Raw genomic sequence first — 26,758 nt, 5'->3', positions numbered from 1 at the left:
TCGTCCAAATGAACTTAGAAATCTAGTGTGTCTGTGTGAAATGATGCTTCTTGTTATGCCAATGTGCATCCCAACTTGTCCAAAGAACAATCTTGCTACTTCTTGCTCGTTGATGGTATTTTTACATGGCATGAAAATTCACATTTTACTTGACTTGTCAACCACCATGAATAAGTGGTCATGTCCCTTACTAGTTGTTGGTAAGCCTCCCACAATGTCAATGAAAATACTTTCCCAATGACGAGTGGCTACGGGTAAAATATGGTATAGACCATGTTTCATGTTAGTAGGCTTGCTAGTACAACAAAACATCCATCCTCTTCTAAATATGGCTACATCTTCTTGCATTTTGGGCCAGTACACACACCTCCATAAGTTGGTTACTCTTTTCCCTATACCAAAATTCCTCACATTCTTGGAGGTGTGAGCCTCTTTGATACTTATCTCCATTATTTGTATAACTCTAGCTCCGCAACTACTGAAACACCTCCAGGAAGTCCTTATTCTTTGTATATGCCTCTCTACATCAATGGTAAAAGTTTTCATGTGCATCTGTAATTTTTTATGTGGGTGGCCTTGAAAGCATGTCGGTCAACTTGTTTGTACTACCCTTCTTGTACGTGATCACTAAATGAAACTGTTGTAAAAACCCCATGCACTTGTAATGCCTCGTCTATTGTAACTTACTTTAGGCAAGCAACTACTGGAGTGGTTAGTGATCTGTGTGGATGTCTATCTCCTATGGCATCAAATAGTGGTTCCACTTCTTGATAACTTGTACCAAGGCATATAGTTCCTTTATAGTAGGTAGGGTAGTTGAGAACTGCGCATACAAGCATTCCTCCTTGCATCAAGACCACTCCCATAGCATACCTACTCACATCTGTCTCCACTTCGAAAGGTTGTTGCAAGTTTGGTAATGCAAGAACCAATGCTTGACTAATTTTCTTCTTCAACTCCTCAAAATATCTTCTACTAAACCTTCCCCCATTGGAAGTCTTGCCACTCGTTATGGCAGAAATTGGTGGAACTACTATTGAAAATGACGCTATGAATTTCCTTAGGTAATGTATTGCCCCAAGGAAACTCTTGACCTCAAAAACATTAGTAGGCATCAACCACTTCATGTCGGCCTCCATCTTGGTAGGGTCTATCTTGAGCTCCCCTAGACCAATCACATAGCCTACACACACTAAATATTGTTGTATAAACTCACACTTATTGAGATTTTCCAACAACTAAAGCATCTTTAATGTCTCTAGTGTTGGAAAATGTAACTAGGTTCAGTTTTCATAATTGTCAATGTACTTATGTCATATATTTTATGTAAAATGCAAAAGAAGAAAAAGAAATATTATTTTTCAACCATGGGTTTCATGCTGAAGAATTATTATTTTATTTACATAAGCATATTCTTCGTGCTTCTAGGTTTTCTTGAGTCAAAAAGTCAAAGTCCTAATTGGACCTATTGTAAAGAAAAAGAAAAAGAATTTTCAATTATGTAATTTGGGAAAAATTACCTCTAGAAGTCAAGTCAGCCCTATCTATCATGTAGGCTCTGCCCCAAGGGACATGATTGTTCGCACCCCTATAGACAAGTATAAATAGAAGAAAGTTGGAGTTCATTTTGGACACATGATTTGGAGCATCTGATCTAAAATTTTCACAAAGAAAAAGGAAGCCCAAAATCTGAGCAGAAGGAAGGTTGGACTTGCTTCTTACAAGGGTGGAAAGGTCTTGGATGTCTCATTTGATCTGATTCTATAGGAAGAGAATTTTTTGGGTTTTCCCCTTGGAGGGGTTTTGCCCTGGCTTGGAGCCTATATATTTTGTTCTATTGTCTTATGTAATCTTCATGTTTCATGGTAATTGCTTGATAAAGAAAGAAAACATAATAATAATAATGCTAACAGACTCACAAGTAATTATCATGTAATGGAAATGTAAGACAAAATTGAAAAACCTCTTGATTTCCAACATCTAGCACCTACATCAAATGTGAAATGTGCTCCCAAGTAGCACTGTATACCAATATATCATCTAAATAAACAATAACAAATGAATCTAGATATGGGTGCAGTATATCATTCATTGAACTCATGAACGTAGTTGGTGCATTGCATAGACCAAATGGCATGACTAACCACTTATTCAAACCTTGTTTAGTTTTGAATTCAATCTTCCAAGTGACTTCTTCTTTTACTCGAACCTAGTGATATGTTAATTTTAAATCCAACTTGGTGAAGTATTTTGCTTGCTACAACTAGTCCAACAAGTCATCAATCCTAGGGAAGGGTTCCATGTTCTTGAGCGTCATTTTGTTTAATGCCCTGTAATCAATGCACAATCGCCAAGTCCCATCCTTCATCAGCGCAATTATGGTGGGTGAACCAAATGGTAAGGTACTTGGATGAATAACAACTTGCTCCAGCATCTGCAACAATTGCTTCGTCACCTCATTTGCTTTTAGAACATAAAGTTGTACATGTTGATGTTTGGTAACGGCGAGTTTGGAAAGGATCTAGTACTCCACTTACCTCTTGGGTGGCAGCCCTTAGACTCTTGGAACACTACCCTATATGCCAATAACAACTATCCCCTTTGTTGTCGTTGTTCCTTAGTGCACCCTTGCAAGGATACCTTTGCTCTCATTGACTCTTCTACAAAATAAGTTTCTCTTAAAAATAGTAAAACATACTTGTTAGAACTGATCATTTTCTTAGCTTGCTTGGCACTTACCAACTAAACTTTAGACTTATGCTTGTCCGAGTGGATGATGAAGGATTTTTTATCCTTGATGAGGCGATATTAGTTGGCTCTTCATATGAATATTACATCCTGCATGTACATATAGGGTCTAGCAAACACAACTAACTCCACACACATAAGTGGAACTGCATCATTTCTACATCATCAATAAAATCAACAATGATAGCAAATTGTACTTACAATGTTTTGTTACCTTGATTTCTGCATCTTTATTTACTCATCCCAATGGATATGGGCTAGGATGATCTTGAACCTCCAATCCCAATTTGTTGAACAACTCTACTACAATGAGATTCTCCTCTGATCCTGAGTCAAATAAAGCACCAAATTTTGTCATCCTAACCTATATATTTATATGGAGGAGTTTGGTCATCTCCTTCTCTTCTTGTTGTTGAAGGCTACTCGGATTCACCCCTTCCTACACTAATGTGCAAAGTCAAAACAATCTTCTCATCCACATTTGAGTTGTCTTCCACCTGACCGCTCGCTAATAGACTTTTCTTCTATCCGTTCTAGTTCTTCAAGTTGAGTTCTAAATGTAGTTTCCAGCACTTCTCCTCTGTGTGACCATCAGATGTTACAATGGTTGTAGTGGTTACTAGGATCTTTGCACTAGTGTGTTGTAGTTGTTGCCTTCTTTTCCTTCCCCCCCTTTTCACTTCTTTCCCCTTCCTTTGGAAGCTTCCTAGTGTTCCTTTTGCATTGAACCACTCGAATACCCTTTCTTCTAGACTATGTTTTCCAAAAATTGTGCCTACATACAAGCCTCATCCCCCGATAATTGAGTACGTTTGGGTTCTTGGGAAATATACTGAGCATTAATGCCATCTTCCTGAATTCTATGGTGTACTCCTATACACTCTACCCATCTCTACTTGAAGTAATGCCACTGGATCCACTAGTCCTGTACATAACCGATAGGGTAGAATTTGGACATTATGAGAGTTTTAGATCCTCCCACTTAGTTACTAGAGTATCCCCCTCCAACCTCGAGGTTTCCGTGTGTCTTTCCCACTAGGTCAAGGCATGGTCATCCAATTTCAAACAAACAAATGAAATCTTATATTCTTCATCTATGTGGTGAACACTTTAAGTAAACCTCTAATTGCTACAAGTAGTGATGTAATTTTGAAGCATCAATCTCACCTCGATATGGCTCAATGTCCATCTTTGCTTCCATCTTGAAGAGAGCCTATAAATGGTTCACAACGCTCTAGCTCGGTTGCTCTTTCTGAAGTTTCCTAGACTCCTCTCGTTCTTCTTGATCACCCTATTTTTCCCTCTGATTTGACCTTTGCATTGGAACCTTCATCTTCTCCAAATAGCCCTAACTTATTCTTAGGTTCGCCATGAGAAGGGTCACATTATGGTTTATCTCTACAACTTGTGCTTCCAATCGTCCAACCCCCTCCTCTACCAGATCTAGAGAGTTATCATAAACTGATTTGTAGACCATGGCTACAGTTTTATGATTTTCTGCTTAATCCAATATGATCCCCTACAACTTCCTAAAATACACCCAAAGAAATATGCTCTAATACCAATATGATCTGTAAATTGTTGTGGATATTTACAATTCGTCACAATTGATCTGATACAAATAAACTGAAATTTGAAATATATACTACAAGGGTTAATTTTCCTTAGATTTATGGATCTATTAATTATTGCTTTTCTGCTTATGCATGCAATACATAAATGTGAAAAGTAGAGAACAGTGAAATACAAACACAGACCAATCACAATGAACACCAACATATGATCTGGGAAACCCTTTCCAAAGAAAACCTATCTGGAAAGTGGGATTGCTATGTTCTCCTTTGCATGAATGGAAATGATGCAAATACAAAGGAGTAGGCACTCTCTATCGAAGACCCATATCGGTGGTATGCTACTGAACCCAAACCCCCTCTATTCTACTCTCTCTCTCTCTCTTTCTCTCTCTCTCCCCACTCCCAACAACTCTGCTCTACTATGGAACAAAATGCACTTGAATAGAATGGAACCCCTTTTCCTCTTAGTGGCACAGTTAGAACATGGCCTCATAGCCAACTAGGGGTTAAAATTGACCTTATTCAACCCTCAACATGAATTACAACTCAGCCCTTTTAGAGTCTTCTTCACAGTCCCTATGTTGCTAGTCGCTTTTCCATCAGAAATGGGGCTTGATGTGGCATCCTCTTGAATTATGGTTGTCAATCGCAATTTCCATCCGAGAGGCATAAATTTTCCATCCAAACAGTGATTGGCATGATTCTTGCACCGCTGGAAAGGTCTTCAAGTGCACGCTTGGATAGATTCAAGCATGCAATTTTTTTCAGGAATTTGATAGTGAGATTCCACATCTTGAAGGTTCCCTATATTGGATTAATCTGTGGAATCTCCTTTTGAAACACTCTCTCCCCCTCATGAAGCTCTAACCATTGATCAAGAAGATGCTTTGAGTGATGTGATTGAGAGAATTGGAAGGCTAAATCTTGATTCAACCCCATCTGAGTGAACTAAACAACCTAGGCCATTTCAAAAAGGTCCTCTAAAATGGATTACAAAGACACTTGAAAGTGTTCATCCTGATGAAGTTGGAAAGACATGAACAAGAAGATCTACTAGACAAAATTTAAGTGATGTAGATTATTTTGATTCAGCGGTTGATATGGATGTTTCTTATGATTGTGAATTAAATTTGTCTACAAATTTCGAACCAACTTCCTTCAAAGAAGCTACTTCTCATGGTGATAGGAGTAGTTTTGGCGGGGGACCTATATTGGAGATTGGGGTTAGAAACCTTCCAGGGTTAGTTTGAGGCCTTAAATGATGTTTTTTGGGGGTAGAACCTGCCGGTTCACCACTGCACCTCAAGTGCATAATTCTTGAGGTGCAGTGGTGAACCGGCAGGTTCTACCCCCAAAAAACATCATTTAAGGCCTCAAACTCGCCCTGGAAGGTTTCTAACCCCAATCTCCAATATAGGTCCCCCGCCAAAACTACTCCTATCAGTAGATTTCTTTCATTTTTCCACCCTTAAAGGATCAAGATGGATGGAAAACAATATAATGATCCAATCTAGATCATTTCTAAGAAATAGATTTGTGGAGGTTAGGGAAGTTTCCATGAAACTGATTTTGGGTGAACAATTTTTTTCGCTCGAGTGAAAGAAAATGGCAACCTCTCACATGCTTGGTCATATGTATCCATCATATGCCATTATAAGTGGATTCCATACCTCAAGTTTCAACCCTTCTGAAGGGCGATTACTGATTCTCTTGAAAGCATTTGGTATTTTACCTACATGGAGACACAAATGGATTTTTTTTTGTGACTAGAGGAATTGGCAACTAGTCTGGTGTTGTACTTGAGTAACACAGGGCCGATTCCAACTGCTACCACTATAACCCCTAGTTGCCTGTGTATGCCCCTTCTACAGGCACAGGTAAATAGGGGGATTTGAACCTTAAACCTCCTCATACATAACACTTCATTTTCACGGCCATCGCCAATTGAGCTGCCCGTGAAGGGCTTGAACTGTAAATGGAATTGAAAAGGCATAAAAATTCACTTTTTATTTTAATAAATGATACCAACAGTCATTGTACAATAGTTAAGCCTTCCAGATCACGAGACTAATTCTGTGAAGAGAAAGAACAAATAAACTACTCATAAAATCAGAAGAAAAAAGATGAAGAGATTGCTTGAAATATGATACAGTTGTGTTCTAATCCTAAAAACAATACAAAAAAGAGCAAGAGATCACATGAAATATGACACAGCTGTAAAACAAGTGTTTCAACTCTTGCCACACCAAAGATTCTTTAAAGGTTAAATAAGTCAAAAGTGCAACACGAATGAAATGATTACTTCTTGTCCCATGTGAGATACTGTATCTGCAAGAATAGACGCGGCATCCTCCTTGAGTTGCTTTTCAGAAAATTCCACAGAGTCAAGTGCAATCCTGCACTTAGTAAAAGGCAATTCCCCACGCACCTGCAAAAGCATACAAAGTTTAACATACCTGGCCCAGATACCATTAACAATGCTTAGAAACCCACCTAATTTTTAGCACTTTTAACATAAACAAGAGCATCATATAATACTTACTTATTTTAAAAAGGGGCAATCCACCATTTGCATTTTAAAAACATTTCTGAAATAAATGACTGTCTCATGCACGAGTTGAAATAAATAACAAATAAGCTCACAACTTTAAAACGTCAATTTCTTTGTTTATTTTTTCAATTATTTATATCTTTATGTATTTCCAAAATGGATGATCCAGCATTTGTATTTTATGATGACCAAACTCTCTCCCCCTATTTATCTTACTTACTGCCAAGTACATGAGTGATTTGGTGGCTTAGTTTTCAAAGCAGAAAGATAGGACTTGAATGATGAACCTGGCTTTACAACAATTCATGAGATATTGTGAAAAGAGATTTCATCACACCACACAAACTTCAGTAGTTCAGCCTGGATAAGTCTTGCCTTCCCCACGAGTTTCGGAAAGAAGAATTTTTGTTACATTATTGGAGGAAAGTTGAAACATTGAGAAAATTTGTGAAGCTACCAGATATTACTCTTGAAAGCAATGTATCCACACATGCTAGAATGTATTGAACTGGACTTGAACAAAACCCTTCCAAGGCGAAGTAACTCTATTAAGCATTCCATTTCTACTAGTCTCAAACAAATAATTTTGGGAATGTACTTTCCAAGTGTCGAATTTGTCAGAAATATGAATATTTGGAAAGAGAATTTTCCAAAAACCCCAGGCAATGACAGAATTGTTCTCCTATGATATGCCTAGAGTCTCAAAGGTTTATGTTGCTAAGGATTCATGGTAGGTGTTTTAAGACAGTCTTGTCTCATCTGAGTCATTCTGAATAGCTCTTATAATGATCATTGTTAGGCCCATGCCTAATCTTGGAAAACCCGCATATTAACACATGTTCCCATTGTGTAGTGGGTTGACCACTACTGAAATCCACAGACATGGACTCCAGTCCGGACCTAGTGAAAACCAGCAAAGGATCATACAGCCCAAGCTTCATGTTCACAGGTTTTCTTTTGTTGCAATGTGAACATATCTGGGATGCTTCCACTTTTTCAGCATGTCAGGCCAAAAGAAGCAACTCTGTAACATTTTTCTGCAAAACAAAATGTCATCCATAGGATGATGAATAGGGCCCCTTGATGAGAAGATGTGTTGATCTAACTAAAACATACAGCAGATTCTTCTTGTAAAGAATACCATCCTATTCTGTAGTCAAGGAATGGAATCTAATTGACTCCAGTGGGTTGTACCGATTCCATGACTGGTCCAAAGCAAAGGTCTTTAGCACATTGGGATTTCCAATCCTCATATGCTGCATATCATAGATCTAAAGGTAGAAAGGGCCTTGGTAAGGGGTCTTCTTACGAGACCAACCATTTTATCTGAGACAACCTTCTCATATTTAATAACTAAATGAAATTGTCAAATTAAGGAAACCCATTTTCAAATGTCTTTGCCCATAAATCTTAGACTCAGAACTCAGAAACTGAAGGTAATGGTCACTATGTAACATAGTTTCTTTACCAAGGCTATACTGTTTCCATTGCTCAAGTGTTTAGACCAGTGCATGAATATCCTTGTCATAGTTGTTGTAGTTGGATCTTGACATGGGAATAAGGCCTCTAACAGATATGCCATCATGTGTCCTCTATGCTTAAGAACAACAAGTATGTCGTATTGTAAACCATCTGTCTCAATCTCAAAAGGTAGCTGCAATTTAGGAAGAGAGCACCAGTGCAAAGCAGAGAGCGTCATTCACTTTTGAAATGCTCATTGTCTCTTGGAAGTGGCAGGGGGGGCAAGAAGAGGTAACATGCTTCTTTTCACCGACAAGAATGGTCTTTGGTAGTGTAGCTTCTATTTTGAAACTAATCTGAAACATGTGCTCCATGGACATAACAGAGAAAGGGTCCAATTCCTTCCTTAAATGCAGCAATAGCCTAAAAATTAACTTAATACAGAAAATTTATTCAGAATTGCTTAACTATAGCTTAATGGACATTTTGTTGAAGACGTCAATAACTGTCGGAGGGATTGCCCAACTGGCAACAACTGTCCAAGTAGTAGCCAATTTGCTAATGAATCATCCTTGTACCCTCGTACGTACAACCTCTTGCAGATAATCCTTGAAGTCTTCCCATGTGTCGATCAGGGTTGATTGTTAGCTATAGCCTATGAAATGTTAGGTATGGGTTTGCCACCATATCAAGGCTTGGTCCTCGATGTGAACTTCAACAACCAAAATGTTGTTCACCTCTATGAGGTTGAATTAGTTTTGAAATAAGTTTCTGTAATGTCCCCTATGGATTAATTGCCCACAGGAGGACAGAATATTGTATCCAACCCCGTAGGCTATAGTCTATGATAAAGGGGTACACTCAATTATCCAATGTTTTGGGGCAACATTGGGTAAATTTTGGCATAGCTAGGGAAAAAGCCCAAATTGGGGGTTGCATATGAACAGTGAACCCCTCACATTTGATTAAGGAGGAGAAGCCCCATGGAGAAATCTATAAATAAAGAAGAGTTAGCATGATTTTATCATCATCGATTTGGATTGGAATATCTCTAATTTTCTTGATCCTCAGGCTCTGAGGGTTTTAAGACCCCTTCTTGATTAGTTTCGGTGGAGGTGATCCTACCCTATCTAATCCTTTGTAGAGTTTCGGTGGAGCTGATCCCACCCTACCTAGACACCTATTTTCTTTGTTCTGGCAAAGCAAATCACCCTGAAGCCACTCGGATCTATCCTAAAATCAGCCCTCTGATATTATTCATCTGGTCAAAAAGTTGTTCTTCTCCACTGTTCTGTTATGACACATCCTTTGAACAAATCCAATTCCTGGTTAAGAAGTGCTCTGGTTGTTTGGTTAGTCAACGAGTTCAGTCTCATAAGACAGCAGATAAATTATATATTGTCCAGATACAAAAAGAAGATTTCCGTGAGGTTTCGCGCATTCCCAGGTCCAAATTATGGTATCAGCGAGGGTGCACAGTAGCGCATCACTCAGCTCTGTGAGAACAGCAACAAATCTGGCCCCTGGATTCTCTTCTAAGGCTACGGCTAGCCATAGAAAGACAGGCGAGTCACTGAGCAAAATCTGTTCACTATTTCCATGGTATTCCTGAGGCCAGCAACCATCCCGCTAGGGCTCTGGGTATCCTTAACTGAACCTTCTTTGCTTCTAGGTCTGCAGCCACTTCCAGATCCTGTGCAAAACCAAGTTCGGTTCCAGGCAGGTCTTCCATCATACACAGCTTCAAACGTGGATAGCGGAATGGGGAATCCTGAATCTCTGGAGGAAAGAACCCAAGAATCAGATCACTATGACCATCCCTGTAACAGCACATTTTGTCACGGCTAGCCAAGAGATAGTAGATAGTGAGTTGTAATCAGTTTAGTAACAATTGATTAGGTAGTATTGGGCTTTAGCATTGCTACAACGGAATGCTGGATTATTAAATTGCGATATTCTTGTACCGGGGAATTATTGTGGATACAGTACTGCGTATTAGGCAGACAGTCTTAATTCATTGTGAATTGGATGAAGAATTATACTGCTGTGGAAATCAGAAATCTCTATATGTGTGCATATATAGAAGGATAACTGCTTTGTGTGAATGTGCATTGCTATTATATAATCCTACTGATTTACTAAAATAAAACCCTAGTTAACTCTAAACCCTAAGGAAACATGTTACCATAGGGCATTGTAGTTTCCATGCTACATATTAAACAATTCAGTTTGTTGACATTGACAGCCCCATTGAATTTAAGCAGCAACAGATTAATGTCCAGCTTGAAGGTTTGTTAAACAATGGAAACTGCCTAGTAAATAATGAGTTAAGGTTGAGGTTGGGCTTGTTGCTGAGTAGTGTTAGTCATTGGAACAAACTTATCATATAATGCATCATTTTAGCCTAAAACTCTTGTTGTTGGCCGGTCCCTTGTTGTGGAGCAATAGGTATTGTTGCTTCTGCATTTTTTCAACCATGACTTCGATAAACTTGCTAATTTGGAGTCCTGGAAGTCAACCCCTATTGGATCTTTTGCAGAAAGTCAGAATTGCAAACATAGGAGATGTTGGAATATATAAGGTTTTACACGAGTTACAGGTGCAGATTGGGTTCTGGGAAACAAATCACTAGCATTAGTCCTTAACATGAGTTAAATCAAAGTAATACTATAAGAGAGAACTGAATGATGGATCAGCATAACAAGTTAAACTGGCAGATCGGTGTTACAACAATTTGAATTGACGTAATAGCCATTTAAATCAGCAGAAAAAGGAATTAAATTAGCATAACAGTGAATTGAATCAGCATAGCAGAACAGTCAGCGTAGCACGATTGGAATCAGTGTGAAGGTCTGAAAATCAGCAGAGCGGATTGCTGTGACTAGGACCTGTTACAATTTTTAAAAGGGAATCACAGAAAGATATGTGGAAAAGCAAAGAAATATGATAAGCGCTATCCAGGCAAGAATAGGTTAGCTGTTATTTTTCCCAAATCACTTGAAAAGAGCTCACAGAATGATTCTCGTAGGGAAAAAATCCCAAGGAGGCTGGAATGGCGAAGCCCTCGAAAAGACCTGAACTTAAGGCTAAGACACCTGGTTGTGTTTGTGTTCAAACTCAACAACAATAAAGTTTGAGAAAAAATTACCTAGCCAAAAACCATTAATAAAATTCACCACTAAGTTCGAAGAATATACGTGTGTGAGAGATTTAACTACATATATGTATATAGATATAGATATGTATGTATGTATTTAGATATATATCTTAAATAATTCATTTTAAAATGATATAATTTACTAATATAACCACTATGAATAATTAAAAACAATATATTTTAACTACTATATAACAAAAAAATTATATATACATTTTTTTCAATGGAATGCACACATCCTAGGAATTCCTCCAAGCACATCCACTAACTCGATGGTACCTGAGGTAAACCGGCCAGCTGCATCTTTGGCAACCCAACCAGGCAGAGACAGTGAATGAGGCCCAATAATATCTATAGAGGCAGTCAGCCCAAGGACTTGACCCCGTGATCTCTTGCTTGTTATTCACAGCATTCAACCGCTCAAGCTAAACCACCAAGCTAAAAAATTAAATATAAATATAGCTTAAAGTTTTAATATCTATAAATTTATAATAATTTATGACCTAAAAATATGATATTACTTTATATTAATTAATAACCCATCCTAATATATTATACAAGTGCTTTTTTCTGTGGGTGGGTTTCAATGTAATGTTTGACAGGCTTTGATTTGGTTACTTGATAGGGCTTTGATGAAATGTAATACCTTCTGGCTCTAAAATGACCCACCCTTCATCATCTAAGGATGGAAGTGTTGTTTGTACTGATTGATGGTCACCAGCTTCCAAGTGCCCTTTTAAGGCAGGATACATGGAAGACGTTGTGGACACAACTTTTATCCAAAAGGCTTAAACTATATGCAACTTGGCTGATCTTTTTGTTGATCTGGTATGGTCCATAGAATTTTGGTGCCAATTTATTTTTTCCTTTTTATTTCAAGGACAGTTGTTTGTATCGCTGGAGCTTGACAAATACCCATTCTCCAACTTCAAATTCTCTCTCGGTTCTGTTTCGGTCAGCTTGCTGCTTCATACAGTTTCTTGCATTATTTAAATTTTCTTTTAGAGTTTGGATGACCTTTTGGGTTTCTTCTAGCTGGTTTTTAACAGCTGGTAGTTTTGTCTGGATGATAGCCAGGTCCTTCCATTTTGGAGGTTCGTACCCGTACAGAGCTTGAAATGGAGTCATTTTTGCTGACGTGTGGTAAGTAGAATTGTACCACCATTCAGCGAGATGTAACCACTGAACCCACTTATTTTGTTTGTTTGTGGCGTAACAACGTAGATAAGCTTCCAAACATTTATTGACAACCTCTGTTTGAGGGTGGTAAGCAGAACTCATGTTGAGGTAGGTTCCTATATGATTGAATAATTCCTTCCAAACATTAACCTTAAATTTGGCATCTCTATCGCTCACAATAACCTTGGGAAATCCATGTAATTTGTAAATATTTTTGCAAAATATTTCAGCAATTTGTTTTGCTGAGTCTAATTTCCTCATTGCAATAAAGTGGGCATACTTGGTGAGTTTGTCGACTACTACAAGAATTTTATCCTTATCATCAAACACAGGTAAACCTTCGATAAAGTCCATTGATATTTCTCCCATTTCTGATTCGAGATATTTAAAGGATGAAGTAGTCCAGGTGTCATAATATTTTCATTTTTATTCCTCTGGAGTTCAGCATTTATCACATTATGCTACATATTTATTAATATCGTTACGCATTCCCTTCCACTGAATGGCTGTCATGCGTTGTAGTAGGTTTTAAAGTATCCTACATGTCCAACTGACAGTGAATCATGCGACTCTTTGAGAACCCTGGCTTTAAATTTGGAATCTGCATTCGGATTAATTCTTCCCTTGTACCATAGAATATCGTTTTTCCATTCAAATTTTGAATTGTGAGGAAGATTATTGATTATAGCACTTGTTTCTGGATCTTTTGCGTATTCACTTCGAATCTCATTAGGCCAACAGGGAACAACCACTGACACTACGAGTAATGATGGATCTTCGTCTTTCCTCGACAAGGCATAAGCTAGAATATCGTTTTTCCATTCAAATTTTCAATTCTGAAGAATATTATTGATTATATCACTTGTTTCTGGATCTTTTGCGTATTCACTTCAAATCTCATTAGGCCAATCGGTAACAACCACTAACACTGCGAGTAATGATGGATCTTCGTCTTTCCTCAACAAGGCATCAACCACTACGTTATCTTTCCCTTTCTTGTGTTATATATCCATGTCAAAGGTAGCAATTTTTTCTATCCATTTTTTTTGTTCCGTAGATAGCGTTTTCTGCTGGAGAAGATGTTGAAGACCATTATGATTTGTTCGTATTAAAAACCTACTTCCCAAGAGATATTGTCTCCATTTGGCTAATGTGTGCATAATAGCAAGCATTTCCTTGTTGTATGTAGAGTTGAGACGTTCTTGCTTATTGAGTTTCCTACTTTCAAACGCGATTGGGTGACCATCCTACCTTAGTACTGCTCCTATGCCAAAACCTAAAGCATCACATTCAATTACAAATGGTTTTGAGAAGTCTGGAGTTGCCAATACAAGAGCATTAGACATAACTTCCTTCAAGTCTTCAAAATACTTTTTTGTTTCATCGTTCCATCCAAATGAGTTCTTTAGGAGATTCGATAGGGGTGAGGTTATATGGGCATAATTTTTGATAAATCTTCGATAATACCCAATTAATCCTAAGAATCCTCTTAGCTTAGAGATATTAATTGGTTTGGGCCATTCCCTTATAGCCTACAACGAAAAAGACGATTTTAGACAGAAAATCGTTGGTAAAAGATTGCCAAAAAAATCGTTGGTAAAAGATTGCAATGTCGAATGTGTCTAGTAATGGCGGGAAGTATGGTCGAAGACGGTCCACATTAAACACTAGGTGCAGGCCAAGGAATGGGGGAATACTGAGCTCAAATGCATTGTCTCCCAAAGCCTTGGTAATAGTGTAAGGACCATATCGGAGTGGTTTGAGTTTCCGATAGGCTCCGATAAGGCATTCATTTTGCAAATGCAACCAGACTTTGTCGCCCACTTGAAACTTGTGTGGCACCCGATGTTGATCATGTCGCTACTTGTACTTGGCATTTGATTTCTCCAGAATGTCGTGGACCTGCTGGCAGATATATTGGATGTTCTCAATGAAGTTGTTTGCCTTATTGGTTTCAGACTGGACATGAACCGAATCTGCCTAAGTAGCTACAAACGGCATGGCCACATCAATGGGACATAGTGGCTGGAATCCCAAGCCCACCTAAAAAGGGTTGTGGCCAGTCGAGCTGCGGAGAGCCCAGTTATAGCTGTGTTGTGACCAGTCGAGCTGTGGAGAGCCCAATTATAGCTGTGTTGGACATAGGGGAGGCTCTCATCCCATGTACGTGGATGCTTTGAGTTGTACATGCACAGAATGTGTACGATCATCCTATTGACGACCTCTGTCTGGCCATCAGTTTGGGGATGGAAAGATGTGGACTTAATGAGCTTGGTGTCCAGCATCGACCAGAGACTGGACCAAAATATACTGAGGAACCTGTTGTCTTGATCTGAGATGATAGACTATGAGATCCCAAAGTGTACCCACACTAGTTCAAAGAAAAGTTTAGCAATGGCTTCCGCTGTGATATTCTTCTTGCAGGCAGCCATAATGGCCATCTTCGAGAATCTGTCGACAACCACAAAAACACAGTCATTGCCATGCTTAGTAGAAGGAAGGCCCGACATGTAATCCATGGAGATGGATTCCAAAGGTCGACTAGGGGTAGGTATCGGAGTATAGAGGCCTTGCTTCTTGATGGTCGGTTTGGCAATGGCGCAAGTAGTGTGGGATCTGATGTACTTCCCAACATCCTATCAAAGATTTGGCCAATAGAAATACTTTTGCAGTACTACCTCCGTTTTCTCGACCCCGAAATGCCCAATGGCTTGATTGTAGTGTGCTTTCCAAATCATCTTGGCATACTTGCTTGAAGGAACACAAAGGTGTCCCAGGTGACATAATAGGGCATCCTGGAGGTGAAAATCTGAAACTTGCTAACCCTCCAAGAGTGTCTGGTATGTGTGGCCGAATTCTGGGTCGCTTTGTAGAGAAGTGGCCAATCAAAAGTCTCGTGCCCACAAGAGTTGAGCACGGTGGTTAACGTCATGATTAGTGGTCGACCGAGGCAATCTGCAACATTATTAGTGTTGCGCTTCTTATACTCTATATTCAATTATATGTGGACCACTTCTGATGGCGATCATTTTGCAACTTCCCTTGCGTTTGTATGAACTGCTGGGGTCGGTTGTCTAAGTGGATTACCGTTTCCTTCCCCAAAATGTAATGCTTCCATTGTCGGACGACCTACACAATGGAATACATCTCTTTGTCATAAGTGGGATACTTCCGGACTGTGTCTGAAAGTGTCTCACTGTGATATGCCACTGGATACCCCTATTGAGTAAGGACTGCCCCAATAGCATAGTCAGAGACATTTGTTACAAGTCTGGTAATGTGAGCACTGGTGCAGAGCAGAGGCGATGTTTCAACTCTGTGAATGCCTTCTGTTGAGATTCAGACCAAAAAAAATTGCTTTCGCTCCTCCTTTGGTGACTTGACTCAAGGGCCAAGTGATATGAGAGAATCCCAACACGAACCTACGATAGAAATTGGCAAGACCCAAAAAGCTACATGTCAGAGTGGTTAGAGCTGGCCAATCCTGAATGACTTGAATCTTGGCTGGATCCACATGCTCCCCTCATTCATCAATAATGTATTCTAGATACTGAACCTGGGTCATGCCAAAAGTGCATTTCTCCAAACTGGCACATAGCTTGTGTTGTCGCAGTGTTTGGAGAACCTATCGGATGTGGTCGAGGTGCCCTTCCCAACTCTAGTTGAAGATCAGGATGCCATCCAAGTATACCACTACAAATGAGTTGGTGAATGGTCGCAAGATGTCATCCATCAGACTCATGAAGGTTGCAGGAGCATTCATCAACCCGAAAGGCATGACCAACCATTCTAAAAGGCCCTCCTTGGCTTTGAAAGCAGTCTTCCACACTTCGGAGGGTTCGATTGGTACCTGGTGATATCCTAATTTCAAGTCGATCTTGCTGAAATATTTTCCCCCCTACAGTTGGTCCAAAAGGTCATCAAACAGTGGGATCAGGTACCTATTCTGAACAGTGATTTTGTTCAGTGCCTGATAGTCAATACAGAGTCTCCAAGTTCCATCCTTCTTCTGTACCAACACAATCAGGCTCCCACAGGGCGATGAACTCGGACAGATGTGACCTTTCTACAGCAGCTCCTGAATCTGCCTCTTGATTTCGTCGTTCTCCAAAACGGAGCACCGATAGATTGGTCCATTAGGCAGCAGCACACTTGGGGTAAGATCGATGGAGTGCTTGACCTAACAGTGAAGAGGTACCCCTGCGGGGGAAGTGAAGATGTCCTCGTACTCCTCCACGACCTTGTCCATCTGTTGTTGTCGTGCAAAGGGGCCTTGTCTGGAGGCCGCGGCCACCGTCTTCTTCTTTCCCTGAGGGCGTATCATCAGGAAAACAAATTTCCCAGTTTTGGAAATGAACTTATTGCATTGTTTTGCAGTAACCAAAGAGATGGTGGTAGGCGGTGCTACCTCCGGTATCATGTACAACTTATTTCCCAAAGTAACAATAACAGCACAAGGCCTTGACTCATACACAGCATGTCGCTTCCATAAGTATGGTTGGCCTAATAATACATCACAAACATCAAGGGGAGCAACGTCACATAATACCTCATTCGTGAAGGGCTTGATGTTGTATGGAAGGCGGCACTACTAGCTCATGCGAAGATCCCGTCCTTGGTGAAGCCACTCGATGGTGTACGGTTGTGGATGTGTTGTGGTCGGTAAGCCCAGCCGCTTCACGACCTCTGCCGAAATGAGGTTCTTTTGGCTCCCGCTATCAACAATGAACTGTAGCGGGGAACCCTTTACCCACATCTAGGAGTGGAAGAGGCGCTCCTCCTCCTCTGGATCTTCGGGTTCCTCCTTCTAGATCTTCGTGGTGGCAACGGTGGCATTGGGCTCCGCATCGATAATCTGCTTCCCTTTGTCATTCCCCTTATCGGGTTCTGACTCTCAGTCAGAACATGCATCTGATTTTGAAGCCTTTAGCTCAGCCACCAGTGACTACTTGGCCTGACACTTGTGTTGTGAGTGGATCTCTTATGGAACTCTCACCACTTTCTCGTGTCCTTCTTTGGCTTCATGGCATTGTTCTTTGCTTACGGCTTTGGCGAGTTGTCCTAGGTCACCCCGCCTTGGCTTTGTCCTTTGTTCTGCGGTTTGGGTTCACCTTTCCCTTGCTTCGAATTCGCAGATCCAAAGCCTCGCTTCTTCTGTTTAAACTTTTGCTCGATCTTGATGGCATATCAGTATGTTGTGTCGAGCGAGGAGATGTCCAGGAATTCCATCTCATCTTGGATGTACCTGTGCAAGGAGCCACAGTACTTGAGAACCAAATGCTTCTCAGAATCCTTAATACCCAACTTCATGCGAAGGGTATGAAAAACATTGGTAAATTTCGGCACATCTTGGTCCCTTCCCTATTGTAGCATTGTCCACTTTATGTATTTATCCTCATAGCTCCCTACAGGGTAGTACTACTCCTTGATGGCATCCCAGAACGTGTTCCAAGTGGGTGCGGCTTAAAACAATGAGTTCGTACTTTCACCCTTCTGCTCACAGTAGGTTTCCAACCGGTCCTTGATGTGAGGGGCTGCTTTGAGAAGTGCAAAAATGATCTTTTCCCAGCTGGAAAAATCATGAACGGAAAAATATCCTTCTAGCAGATTTAACCATTTATCAACGTCTGCATCTATCTGACCCTCAAATATGGGAATGTCAAAGTTAACTTGTACCTTAAATGGTGTGGCGCTTCCAGACTAGCTGTTGGAAGCATAGTTGCAGGAATCGCCCCCCCCCCCGGATCCTAAGCCGGAATCGCGTCCCGTACGGAAGCGTTCCGGAACCTCCAGGCGAAGCGCGATTCCGATTTTTCTGAAGCGCGATTCCTAAATTTTGAAACGATTCCTGGAAATTGGGTTGCGTTGCCCCGGATCCGTGGTTCGGAGGGCGCTTCGGGCATCCGGAAGCGCACGGTTCACGAGCGCTTCGGAGCGCTTCCGGAAATTTCCGCGCGGGCAAGGTTTTAAACTTAAATTTTTTTTAATTTTCCGCGCAGGCATCAGGTGCGAAGGAGTGGAGGACTGCATTTGCTTCATATCTGTGCATGGAACAGATGCAGTGAAGGTTCTGGTTTACAATTTAAATGAAAAATCATGGAATTGGATTCCTAGCTGTCCACTGAAAGTAGAAAACGATAAAGAAATCTGTAGCATGGCGTTTCAAGCGAGACCTGATGTGAAAGTCGGGTGAGGCAAACTACGGTAGGAATTAGATGATCGAAGTTCAATTCCTATGGTTACATTGTGAAATTACTGTATTCTCTTCGCTAAGAATACAGTAAAAACCAATATGTATATCATCATTTGCCATATACATAATATAATGTAATAGGTATGAATAATTATAGATGAGTCTTCAAATTCTCTATGACTTTAAATCATTTAAAAAAAAGTTTAAGAATATAAATAGAAGGGAACCCTAAATAGATATAGATGTTTCAACATGTAGTATACACAATTGTGTAGTTAAGTGTATTGTTTTTTTGGAATCTTTTCATGTTAATAGAGCCAGGCATTTTAGAAGGTTGGTCTTATATACTTTAAATTTCAAATTCCTCGCTTTCCAAATTCTTTGCTTTTTTAGGAAAAATCTCAAGCATTTTAGGAGGTTGGTTTTGTATATTTCAAATTCTTCTTTTAAAAATAAAATTCTCATAAAAAAATGTTAAGATGCTAGGAGGTTGGTTTTGTATATTTCAAATTCTTCTTTTAAAAATAAAATTCTCATAAAAAAATGTTAAGATGCTAAGATTCTAATAAATTTTAGACATTTATTAGAATTATTTTAGATATTTATTAGAATACTAGAGCTATTTATTTGGATTGCAATCATAAGAGTATCTAACAAATATTCCATCACCAACAATATTAATATTATTTGTTTTGAGTATAAATGCAAAAACATATAAAAAAAATATATATATATAGCAGACGCTTCCGCAGACGCTTCGCTTCCTAGATTTTTGGAAAATGACGCTTCCGCGCTCCCCCTTCCGCTTCCGCTTCGCTCCCGCTTCGTGCAACATTGGTTGGAAGTAGATGCGTCGCCCTTGGGGTAGCCGCTAAAGGATCTGGGCAAAGTTGTCCATCATCCGTTCCTTTGTCGCTCAAGGGCTTCTTCGAGCAAGATTTTGATAGGATCTCCTACCCCTCCATCTTTCTTTTCATCCGCCATGGGAGGCTATTGGGATTTGCAAGGCTGGTCTTGCAAACTCCTTATATCCCAACCTCGTTGGGGACATGCAAAGAAAAATAGAGAAAAAGCAGACCGCTCTGATACCACTGATCCGGATTTAAACAGGAACGCAACAAATTATAGATATAACCATAAATATAAAGATCCAGTAGAAATAACATTTCCTTTCATTAATATCAAATACTGAAATATGCTTACAAACAGAATGGAAATAAGACTAGCTCGGGCAATGGTAGCTTATCTCTAAGAAAAGATGTGGCGGCTACATGTCCCTGAACTGCGTTACAATGAGGCTCTAGGGCCTTTTTATTATTGAACAATAAAAGCAAACCCTAAACAACCAAAACCCTAACCCGAGGAGATGTAACACCAAGAGTTTATAGGCCCCGTTGGGATTAGTTGGACAGCCAACTTCCCAGCGTCATGACTTGGTCATATTATCTTCGTTTGACGCGCATGATACCCCGTTGAAAAGATCCCTCCGAGGACTACGACGTAAAAAACGATTTTAGACAATTGGTACAAGATTGCCAAAAAAAATGTCATTTAGGGCCTCAAAACGACTCCGTAAGTTTAGGACCCGAAAAACTGCTAAAAATAGTAAATTGTGCTACAATTAAGGAAACTGAAAAATTAAACAAACAAACAAACAAAAACAACGGTGCGGGTCCAAGTGGAATTGGCGGGTGGCCACCAATATCCACTTGGATCAAGCTTGAAGTACAAAGTCGAAAGGAACTTTAAATATATACCTAAAATAATCTCGACAAAACAAAATGGGATCAATCATTGAAAAAAATGATGGATCTCAATTCTAAAATGACAAAGGAAGAAAGGTTTTCCTATCTTTCAATTACAGATCACAGAGTAATTACATTAAAAGGAAGTATCCAAGGAAGAGAAGTTAATGTCGCCATCAGCGCAAGCCACGATAAAAATTATATCAACATCAACTTGGCAAATCAACTATTAATTCAAGAGCTAAGCATTGGTATAAAGAAAAATCTTTTTGACCAAAAAGAGTATAAAATTAGTGATCTACAAGTGACAATAGGTCATTATGAGTACATATCTCAATTTCATGTTGTAAGGACGAATAAAAAGACTGACATCATACTTGGTCAACCCTCGTTTAAGGATTTGGGTACATTCATGTTAAACATAGAGAAACAAGTTTTGACATTTCCTTATAAAGGGAAGATGGTCATGTTTCGAGACATAACAAATAAATCAAAATCAATAAAATCTTCATTAGAAGACCTTAAGGATATCTCAGATTTGATGTTTCAAGATAACAAAAAAAAACTATATCAAAGAAGCAAAAAGAGCTTGAAGAAGTCATCGAAAGCAAAGACAAAGAAATTTCGCGCCTCAGAGATCACCAAGAAAAGCTACTCGAACAAGTAAAGAAAGTTAAAGCATCAAAGAAAGAACTCAATGAGCGTTTATTAGAACAAGAAGAAGACAATTTACATTTAAAAAACCTTAACCAAACATTAGTAGAACAAATCAAGTGTTTAAAAGACGACAAGCGTGAAGGCCAAAATAAAGTTCACTCAGAGAATGAGAAATGCTTACGTCTCAAAAATAACCATTATTTGCTCAAACATATTAAAAAACTTAAGGCCGCAAAGAAGTCATTGACGAATAGGTTCAAAGAACTTGTCACAAAAGAAGCATCAAAATCTCCAAATGCAAGGAAAATTTTAAGGATGAAATATTTTCTTAAAGTTTAGAAACCTTGAAGAATCTCACAAGTGCATAAAATGCAATCTCTATGATGTTTGGTGATATTTTTGTAAAAATATTCAAACTTATAATAATTTTATATAGTTTATATACAAAATTTTGGCAATTTTTAAATAAAATGATTTTATACTATAAAATTTGGGCGAATCATTTTTAAAAAATGGAATTTAGCAAATCTATTTTTTAAAAGCATGGAAAATTAGCCCACCTGCAAATATTAGCCCCTAAAATTTTCCATGTCCGGCTGTAGCAGTCCAAACCAAATAAACAAAGATCAAGACCACTAATCTTGCAGTTCAGGCAAATCCAAACCCTACTGAGGTAAAAACGTACTCAGAGGTTGTCGTTCAAACAAAGGACACCCTAAATAAAGATTCAGTAGTTAAGTCAACAACAACAATGCCTGATGGAAATTAGGAAACTGTCATAAAAACGTTAAAGGAAGTTCAAACAAGAAAAACTCATTATCTACATCTGAATCACAAGAGTAGACACCTTAATCAATCTACAAATTTGTATCACTCAGAACATAAACAAAAAACTTATGTTACAAAGAATACTGAAGTGAGCTCAATTCAGTCTACTGATAACAATTTGTTACAAAGTTCCAGTGATCAGAAGATTCCACAGAAGGTTAATCTAGGATGGTCTGATCCATTCTCAGTAAGACAATTTTATATATCACTCCAAGGATCATATCAACTTGTATCGAAAAAGATGATTGTTCTGAGATGAGAAGGCATTCGTAGCAAAAAAAGATATGAAACAGAAGACATTAATAGTAGAAAAGAGATCAAGCCCTTTCATCAACAAGCTTTGAGGACAAAGCTTTTTGAAGGAGAAGGCAATGTTATGAGCATAAATTATGTAAAAATAAATAATAATCATAATAATATAAATATAATAATAAATAATAAGTAAATTAACTAATGGTTAGTTAGTTAATAATGAAAAGGCATGTCTTAGAGACATGCATGTTCATGAAAGCGTACTTACTTGGCTATATATATAAGACCCTCATTCTCAATTGTAATCATCCTATATCAATTCTTTATACAATATACAATTTACAATTACTATCCTACGATGGATGTTTTTGTCTTCAAAGTATTTTAAATATTTTCATTGCGTATACAACTTTTGGTCATTACATGGACCCTATCATTGCTTTGCTACAATTTGCAGATACAAACCAACCCATCCTAGGAGATGTTTATGAGGGATGGGATTCCATGACTGAGTTTGTGTGGACCATTATTTTACAGAGTGAGTGCCCTGAATACGAGACATCATTGGAGGCCTTCTTCACCACCATATAGGATATTCTTGTCAACATATGGGGCAAGAATTGCACACCTTTGCATTGTTTGGCTCACTCATTGAACCCAAAATACTACAGCCATATGTGGTTGAATGGTGGACCTTCCCGCAGATTCCCTCCTCGCATGGATGGTGAAATTTCACAGGGGAGGAAGGATGCATTGAGGCGGATATTTCAAGATAGCGCATCGCTTGATGAGGTGGAGGATGTCTTTGCAAAGTTTTCCACTGGCACTAGGCAATTTGCAAGTTATGATGTGATTAGACACAGGGGGGCTAAGAAGCCCTATTCTTGGTGGGCAACCCATAGGGCAGCAAGCCCTCCTCTACAATAGTTAGTTGTGAGGCTCCTCGCTCAGGTTACTTCATTTGTTTATTGCGAAAGGAATTGGAGCACATATAGGAATTTGTATGGTGTCAAGAAGAGCAAGCTTGAGCAATTCAGGGCAAAGACAATGGTGTATGTGCACACCAACCTTTGTCTTATTTACATGTAGAGGGATGAATGGTTGAAGGTAAAGATAAAGATGTGGGATGTCTTTTCTGATGATATGGGTTTGGGCAGCAGTGTTGAGTTAGCATTGGCCAACTTGGACCTTAATGAGCTAGTGCTAGAGCTTGTCACTTTTGATGATGGTGATACTCTTGAGGGGTCATCCTCCACACCAGCAAATGCAGAGATTACATTGGATACAAAGGAAGTGGATGCAGAGGAGAGTACTGGGCAATAATGTTGATTTTGATGATGATGAGAGATGAGCTACCTACTACCTTGTCTTTCTCCTATTGGATCATTGATTAATTGGTCACAATTGTATTTGTACGCATAATGTTACAACTCACAAATTTAGAATGTAGAATTTAGATCTATGTCTGAATTGCTATCATGAATGAGAATGTGTAATATGAAATCATTGAAATATCTATTTAGTATTATATATATATATATATATATATATATAATGTGTCATATTCTGGGGGTATACGTGCCCTGTGTCAAACACTCGAATTTGCGTGTCTCAAGTCCTCATGTCAGATGACTTAGATGACAAGTGATCTGTTGCCAACTTGGGCTTCTTATATCACACTATCACCCTTGAAAGTAAATTCTTGGTAAAAGAACAAACAAGGACTCAACTTCCCATCAATTACATGCTTATTAAGTAAATACTAAATAAAAAAGGGCTTGGTTATTTATGAAAAATAAAAAGGAATTGGTAAGTGCATAATACCAAAACTTTTGGTTAACTTATACCATTCAATGGTGTTGCAATTATGTTCTACCTTTGTACATTGTCTTCTTGCAAACAAGAAAATAAAATTGGCCTCTCTTGCCTGACCCCTTTTGCACAAATGTACAACCAATTATGACTTGTGATTCGTGAAGCCTCAAAATAAATGCATATAGATACTCTTGAGTCCCAATCTGGGAACAGCAAGATTGAAGCACCCACTAGTTCCATCTTTAAATCATCAGAAGCGCTCTATTGCTTTAATCCACCATTAGAAAGTTTTCCATCTTTAAATCATCAAAAGCTCTCTATTGCTTTACTCCACCATTAGAAAGGTACTCATTAATACATCAATTTCTCCAACAAGTATTGAATCTTAGCAAGATTCTTAATAAATCTTCCATACTACCCAAGGTCACTGAGAGGGCTATGGTGACTGACAACTGTAGGACATTATGCAGGTTGCATCTCATGATTGAGTGAACCAAGGCCCTTTACAGATATGAGAACATTCCTGTTATTGGATGTCTTCTTGCAGCATTGTTGTTGGCAGATCTGTATCTAACGGGAGGTGGTGGAAGGAAGGGAAGTTTAAACATTAAGTGTGGTTTTGAAGTAGAGTCCTGCTACTCTGAAGTGGGCCATTTTGAGCTATAAGCTTTTACTAGGCAATATTATCTATTAAATCAAATGATTTTCTCCAAGCCAAAAAGATAGCCTGTATACAGTGGCCATAATTTCCATAGACTGGACAAAGATATACAGAAACAAACTAAAACAAACTAGACTGGTGAATAATTCAGTTATTTTAAGATAAGAGGAAATGCTAACAATTTAATTCAACCCTATTGAAATAACAACTTGCTATTACCCAATGAATTACAATAACGGTTATCTGATACGGTTCACTATTGCTCATTCATACTCGAACAAATTTGTGTAAGCCAGTCAGATCAAATTTAAGTAATACATGTTTTTGTTTGTTTTCTTAAACCAATAACTTACTTTACCCCATTTATATTGTCAGACTTATTGCCAGTTTCATATAGGATTCTGTTAACCAATTCTGTCATTGTAAGTGCCACTAAAGTTAACAAAAACTGTGTTTTTCCCCTTGCATTAGAGTGCCTGAAATATAAGTTAAGGAATTTACAGAAACTCTTGAAATTTCCTTAATTTATTTAAAGATGTGTCATGCGGCTCTTAGTTCTTTTATACAATCCATCTGAAATTGAATTCGTAATTCACTTGAGAACATAGGTCCATTCTATGTCACGTTTCAGCTGGATAAAGTTCTCGACAGATTGCATTCTGGAACAGCTATAACATAAGTAGCATTTCACTCTAGATTAACTTAGATAGGGTTGTTTTGCAAAAGTTGATTACAGATTTTTCTGTTAATCATTGAATTTAAAAATAAAAAGATAAAAAACAAAAACATTTCCACAATCTACTTTATGAATTATATATAATCATATCTTGCCATAGGCATTTTGCCGAAGGTAATCCAGCATAGCATCAAAAATACTATGTAGGGAATGATATATATTCGAGGGGTTCATATCTGTCGGGGTTAGGAGGGCTGCGGGATTAAAATTATTCAAAGGCTCGGTATAAAATTGGCCCTATAGTGGACTGACTGCACAGTGCAAACCCTGGGTGATGAACAAATGAAATAACAGTAAGAATGAAGAACTTTAAGTTACCATGGTCCAGCAGAGCTCGTAAATGAATCTGGCAGCAGGCACGGCCGCCTGCAACTTGAAATTACTCCCGGCTGTTTTCCATTCCCGAATGCAATCCTCCGTAACATACTTGCACTCCACCGAAAGCAGAGCCATGATAATGCTGCACGGTGTTTAAATCTGCCGGTGCTTCTAAACCAAAACTGCTTCCTTTACCTGAACTGCGGCTGTTGTTGCTGCTGCATCTAAAGATACCACCATTAAGACGCTAAGCGGTTTCCAATCCCCGCGGTTGTCGATCCATTCAAGTTCAAGTTCAAGCACAATCATTTTTTTTTGAGAAAGCCACATTTTCAAACTGGTAAGAGTAAGCCGAATTCCTGATGAGAAGTGTACCTGCATCATCATTGAGGAGGAGGAGGCTTTTAGGAGATTCGAACGCTTGATGTAGATGAAGGAAATTGTCGCTGCAACGGTGAACTGAATTACTCCGATACTAAAAAGAAATTTTGCGCAAACCCTAAGGAAGATTGTCGAGGGCTTTGCCCTGCATTAAAAGAATTTTGGCCTTGTCAGAGAACGAAATATAAGCATAGAAGGGGGATGCCGTAGAGGATAGAGGACAAACGCCCGATGGGATATTAGTCACATGCTACGGTCACCCCGCACTAAAACGAACCAAAGGCCCTTTAAATCTTTCTGGAGAAGTTTCGCAAATTTTCTTACCGGTACATTGCGTGCCGACGCCATACGCAAATGGTAGTTATTTTTATTATTTCGAGTGAAATAATGTGGAACAAAAATCCAATATAAGCATCTGATCTGATATAATTCATGAAATAGCACGTAACGTCGTATAGATAAATATGGCAAGGGATACAATCTTTTATGTATGAATAATATG

General features: G+C 38.8%; 1 protein-coding gene across 8 annotated transcripts in view; it reads right to left on the bottom strand.

Moving 5' to 3' along the window:
* THO2 overlaps nucleotides 1-26,530 on the bottom strand; it is a 323,352-nt gene extending 296,822 nt beyond the window's left edge. For 3 of the 8 annotated variants that reach the window (XR_016249455.1, XR_016249456.1, XR_016249457.1), the window contains exons 1-3: nucleotides 26,251-26,530; nucleotides 25,876-26,099; nucleotides 6,625-6,750 (exon numbers count right to left, since the gene is read on the bottom strand). Coding sequence is in view for 5 of the 8 variants with exons in the window: in XM_089385721.1 (XP_089241847.1) it covers nucleotides 6,625-6,750; nucleotides 25,876-26,010 (261 nt within the window). In the remaining 3 variants the exon portion in view is untranslated. The remainder of the gene's footprint in view (nucleotides 1-6,624; nucleotides 6,751-25,875; nucleotides 26,100-26,250) is intronic. The other 5 variants (XM_089385721.1, XM_089385724.1, XM_089385725.1 and 2 more) reach the window with 3 other exon arrangements.
* Between the last annotated feature and the right edge of the window lie 228 nt (nucleotides 26,531-26,758).

Source organism: Pinus tabuliformis, chromosome Q (assembly GCF_031772625.1).
Source record: "Pinus tabuliformis cultivar Carrire ecotype Pingquan chromosome Q, CPIR1, whole genome shotgun sequence".
NCBI lineage: Eukaryota > Viridiplantae > Streptophyta > Pinopsida > Pinales > Pinaceae > Pinus > Pinus tabuliformis.
The sequence above is the reverse complement of the archived record's forward strand: the minus strand, read 5'-3'. Positions and strand labels throughout refer to the sequence as shown.